The sequence below is a fragment of the Mus pahari genome, chromosome 23, assembly GCF_900095145.1.
Source record: "Mus pahari chromosome 23, PAHARI_EIJ_v1.1, whole genome shotgun sequence".
NCBI classification, from domain to species: Eukaryota; Metazoa; Chordata; class Mammalia; order Rodentia; family Muridae; genus Mus; species Mus pahari.
Genome location: NC_034612.1, coordinates 4,988,238 through 4,993,601, shown reverse-complemented (window position 1 = coordinate 4,993,601; position 5,364 = coordinate 4,988,238). Strand labels below are relative to the sequence as shown.

Below are 5,364 nucleotides of genomic sequence, written 5' to 3'. Positions count from 1 at the left end.
GAGAGAGAGAGAGAGAGAGAGAGAGAGAGAGAGAGAGAGAGAGAGAACAAAATGACCCAGATTATCTGTACAAGTCTGAGCGTGCATGATACCACACTGTCTCTGGGGGCAGCCTGGTTTACTATTCCAGGACAGCCAAGGTCACATAGACCCTGTCTCAAAAAGCAAAAACAAGCTAGGCAGCAGTGGCTTGTAATTGTAATTTTTTGGGTGTGTGAGGGATTCTTTTACCCCTTTTGTCCCAAGTAACTGCAGGGCATTCCTGTGTCTGTGTTAGTGCCCGAATAAAGGCACAGAGACCTGGGTTTTTAATTAACAAGCTGCAAGCCTAGGCTGGGCAGATATCTTTTTTTTTTTTAAGATTTATTTTTTAAGAGTTATTTATTATATGTAAGTACACTGTAACTATCTTCAGACACTCCAGAAGAGGGTGTCAGATCTCATTATGGATGGTTGTGAGCCACCATGTGGTTGCTGAGACTTGAACCCAGGACCTTTGGAAGAGCAGTCAGTGCTCTTAACCTCTGAGCCATCTCTCCAGCCCCCTTAAGATTTATTTTTAAAGATTTATTTATTTTATGTAGATGAGTACACTGTACAGATGGTTGTGAGTCATCATGGTTGTTGAGAATTGGATTTAGGACCTCTGCTCACTCCAGTCGGCTCTGCTCGCTTAGTCCCTGTTCGCTCTGGCCCAAAGATTTATTATTATACATTAAGTGCACTGTAGCTGTCTTCAGACACACCAGAAGAGGGCACCAGATCTCATGGGTGGTTGTGAGCCACCATGTGGTTGCTGGGATTTGAACTCAGGACCTCTGAAAGAGCAGTCAGTGCTCTTAACCGCTGACCCATCTCTCCAGCCCCTTCTATTTGTATTTTCTAATTGTGATTGCACTTGTAACCCTGGACATGTTACGAAAAAAAAAAATCAAACACATAATCTGTCCTTCGTGGGTAATTACTAGCCAGTCTTTGTTCTGTGAAGCCTGTAAAAATAGAGGCAGCCTGACTGCCAGTCAGAGCTGGCCACCGTGTCAAAGGCTGCAGACGGCCCCAGGCTTCTGGAGCTAGAGCTGAGGTCATTGGCCTTGGCAAAGCAAGTGCGTTTGCTCACTGAGCCATTTTCCAGGCCCAGGGTGCATTTATTCCCACCCCTTTTTTAAATCAAAGATATGGGGTTTGAGTGGTGGCACCTGCCTGTAATCGCCACACTCGAGACAAAGGCGGGCTGATCTCTGTGATCAAGGCTTGTGTCTTCAATGGCAAGTTCCAGGGCAGCCAGGCCCCGTGGGCCACCTGGCCTGCTCATCTGTTGTTTTTGTTTTTGTTTTTGTTTGTTTCCGTTTTTCGAGAGATGCTTTCTCTGTGTAGCCTTGGCTATTTTGGAACTTACTCTGTAGACCAAGCTGGCCTCGAACTCACAGAGATCCAGTCGCCTCTGCCTCCAGGTCTGGGATTAAAGTCATACCTGGCATCGTCACAGCCTGGAGGCTGTCTCACTGAACCAGGAGCTCACCGACTCCTTTAGACAGGATGTCAGTGAACTCCCAGAATTCTTCTGTCTTTGCAGTCCCCATCGGATGGACTCCTGCACCCAGGTCAAATGGATGCTGGGGTTCCAACTCCAGGTCACGCCCACATGTGACATCTACCCTCTGCACCACCACTCGGGCTCCAGTGTCTCTCTTTCGTCTTACATCCAGTTCTGGTGACCAGGTAGGGAAGACAGCTGGATGACCAGAGTATTGGCCAGAGTCATTTAGCACATTATTTGAAAGCCCTCCAGCCCTTTTGGAATCCACCGACTAGTGGGAGAGATGAATAGTAAATAAATAAATACATACATAAGTATCCCAGGGTGACGTGTAAATAAAAGGCTGGATGTAAAACTGTGGGCTAGGAGTGGTAGCGGGACATGCAGGCAAAGGGCAAAAGCTGCCCGCCTTGTGTGGCCGGCCGAGCAAAGACGGTCAGGCAGCCAGGATTACGCTGACAGCTGACAGGATGCAGAAGTGGGCAGGGGTAGGTGCTAGCTCCGCTCTTCTCTCCCTAAAACTGAACCCAGCGCCTTATGTCTGCGAGCAGGGAGGGCCTCTACCGCTGAGCTCTTTCCTCACGCCCTCTTAAAACTTTTTATTTTGAAGATACCTCAAAGTTGCCCAAGCTTGCCTTGAATTTACTGCGCAATACAGGGAGAACCTGCAATCCTCCTGCCTCAGGCTCAGAAGTCGCTAGAATCACGCGTTTGGACTGTGTATGTGTTAGGGGGTGCATTAGCGAACCGAGGGCGGGCGCGCGCGTGTGTTTTAGGGCATGCATTCGCGGATCGAGGGTTTTAACCCGAGGAGGATTGCTTGTTTACTTTTATTTTTACGCCTCTGCCTCGTCAGCAGCCTTACTGTAGTCTCCGGATTGGCACGAGTTAACTTCCTGCCTGAGACCTGGACCCTAAGTCGCTAGTGTGTCTACTGTGTCTCAGGCCCCGCCCCTGCGGTCCGGTGGGCGTGGCCCGGGCTCGGCGCCGGCCCCGCCTCTCCCGCGCGGTGGGCGTGGCCCAGGCCCTGCCCCTGCCGTCCGGAACTCCAGAGCTGGTGCAGGAGGTCCCGGAGGTCTGTGCTCATGGCTGCCTCCTTGCTCGCCCGGGCCCGTGGCCCTCTCCGCAGAGGTGAGTGCGCCCGCGGAGCCCCAGGGCGGGTCACAGGGCGGAGATCCTGGCGGCGGGTCCTGCTGTGGCCCCGGGCGGACGAGTGGGCAGCACCCCGCGGCTGCGCGTGGCCTTTGTCCCAGTTCGGTAGCCTCTGGACGGTGCAAGGCCCAGGCTCTGCAGGGATCCGGGCTCCTGCTCGGCGCTCTTCCTGCGGGTCCCTCATCGCCAGCTCCCCTTTACGCGGCCCTATCCACACCCCTAACCCCATTTCAGCCCCAGCTGAGGCTCTGGGTGAGTTGGTCCTCCATGGCGGGGGACCCTGGCATTGAACTCCGACCTATGACCTTGGACGTGACTCTCAACCTCTCTGCATCAAGTGGTCCAAGTGTGAACTGTTTCCATCCTCAGAGCTGTATTAAATCACAGGATCGTGGTTGGCATCTAACGTGTGTTTCCTTAACGTTAGCATTTACTTATTTTTAATAGTTATTTTTAATAGTGTTTCTTCTCATCTGTAGCAGCCCTGAGACTGGCCACTTCCTTTGGCTAATCCAGAGCCACATTAACAATTAGACCGGTGTTAAATCAGCCATTAAGTACATCTTTAATCCTTCCACTGCCGGGGAGCTGAGTTCTGTTCTTGTCCACATTTTATAGAACTCCCAGACCCAGTGAAACTTAAAACCCATTTCTGAGGTGTTGTAAACCGGCTGGGCTTTTCTGTAACAGCTCTGTTGACATTGTATCAATAAAGTTTTGTTGTTTTTTTTTCCTTTGAGACCGGGGTTGGGGGCGGGTGGTGGTGCTCTATTTTTTTTTTTTCTTCTTAAAAGTGCATTTTTTATTTTATGTGTATGAGTGTTTTGCCCGCATGTGTGCCTGCATAAGTGTGCCATGTCCCACAGAGGCCAGAAGAGCGTGTTGGATCCTCTGGACCTTTAGTTACAATTGTAAGCTACTCTGTAGGGGGTGAGAATTGAGCCTGGGTCCTCTGAAAGAGCTTAACTGCTGAGCCATCCCTCCAGACCTTGGGATGAATGAAATCTTGACATATTGCGAAGGCTAGCCTGAACTCCAGGCTACCTCAGCGTTTGTTCTTCTTACAGAAGATCTGAGTTCAGATCCCAGCGCCCATGTTGGGCAGCTCCTAATCCCTTTTAACTCCAGGTCCAGGGGATCTGGCGCCCTCTTCTGGCCTCTGTGGGTACCTTCACACATGTGTACATACATAAACCCAGACTCACAGACACATAAAGAGAAACGAGTCTTAAGATCTTTCGTAATGGCTCAGCGGGTAAGAGCACTGCCTGGTCTTCCGAAAGTCCTGAGTTCAAATCCCAGCAACCACATGGTGGCTGACAACCATCTGTAATGAGATCTGACGCCCTCTTCTGGTGTATCTGAAGACAGCTACAGTGTACTTACATATAATAAAAAAATAATTCTTAAAAAAAAAAAAAAGATCTTTCGCACTGCCCTTCCCTAACTCAGATCATTCTCTGATAGCCCTCCGCGTTCGGGATTGGCGAAGGTTACACACCGTTTACCAGTCTGTAGAGCTCCCTGAGACACACCAGATGTTGCGTCAGACATGCCGAGACTTTGCTGAGAAGGAGCTGGTCCCTATTGCAGCCCAGCTTGACAGGGAGCATCTCTTCCCCACAGCTCAGGTGAGTGCAGTGGCTTCAGTGGCTCACAGAGGCGGCAGCCAGAAGCGCCCCGACCTCGGGTAGAAAGCTCAGAACATATTCTGAATGTTCAGCATCCAACTTTTTAAGAAGATGTATTTATTAACTTAGTGCATCTATGTGTGCCTGTTTGTCTGTCTGGGTATTATGTGCATGTCTGACCTGTCATCATATGTCTTGGAACTGGAGCTACAAGCAGTTATGGGTGCTGGGAATTGAACTCGGGACCTCTGGAAGAGCAACCAGAGCTCTTAACCACAGAGCCATCTCAGCTCTTCATCCTTGTAGCTAAGACAGCCAGAGAATGGAGACCTGCAGCTTCCTGGCTTTGCTTGCCACAACCCTCACAGATTCTGTCTCCACTGAGGCAGCAGGACGTGAGCACCACCAAGAGGAGGAACATGTCTTTGGAGCGGGGCCAGGGGAAGCTTGAGAATATCATTCCGACGTGAAGGTGGCTTCCCTGCTTCAGTGGCGCTCCAGGGACAGCTACATGGATGGCAGATGGTAACGGTGTCAGAGCCAATCAGACTTAGACTCTGAGGTCTAAGCTATGTGGAGGCCACCCCTCTCCAGCTGGCCATGTGTTGAAATCTATATTGATAGAACAATTCGTTTGTTTTTCTGTTTTTATAACCCCTCCAATGTTTTGCGCTTTGTTGTTCGAGCGAGGGTCTCACTAGGTAGCCCTGGCCTCAGACTCACGACCTTCCTGCCCCCGCCTCCCTCCTGAGTGCCAGGAGTAAGCACAGAGCAGCACACTATGATATGGGCCAGTATTTTGAGTCTTTGTTGCCCTTAAATTCTATTCTGTACCTGGAGGTTTAGAACGGTATACAGCAACAGAGAAGAAAGCAGACCATATCCTCAGTCAAGAGACACAAACACAACGCACACACACACTCACACACACATATACATACACACACATACACACGCATACTCACACACATACATACACACATACTCATATACATACATACTCATACACACACATTCACACACACATACACACTCACACACACA

The 5,364-nt window shown here is 50.1% G+C and overlaps 1 protein-coding gene across 1 annotated transcript in view; it reads left to right on the top strand.

Moving 5' to 3' along the window:
* The first annotated feature begins 2,552 nt into the window (after positions 1 to 2,552).
* Positions 2,553 to 5,364, top strand: part of Acads (acyl-CoA dehydrogenase short chain) — a 7,739-nt gene continuing 4,927 nt past the window's right edge. Inside the window, exons 1-2 of the mRNA XM_021186835.1 lie at positions 2,553 to 2,668; positions 4,157 to 4,320. Coding sequence (XP_021042494.1) covers positions 2,623 to 2,668; positions 4,157 to 4,320 — 210 coding nt within the window. The 5' untranslated portion in view covers positions 2,553 to 2,622. The remainder of the gene's footprint in view (positions 2,669 to 4,156; positions 4,321 to 5,364) is intronic.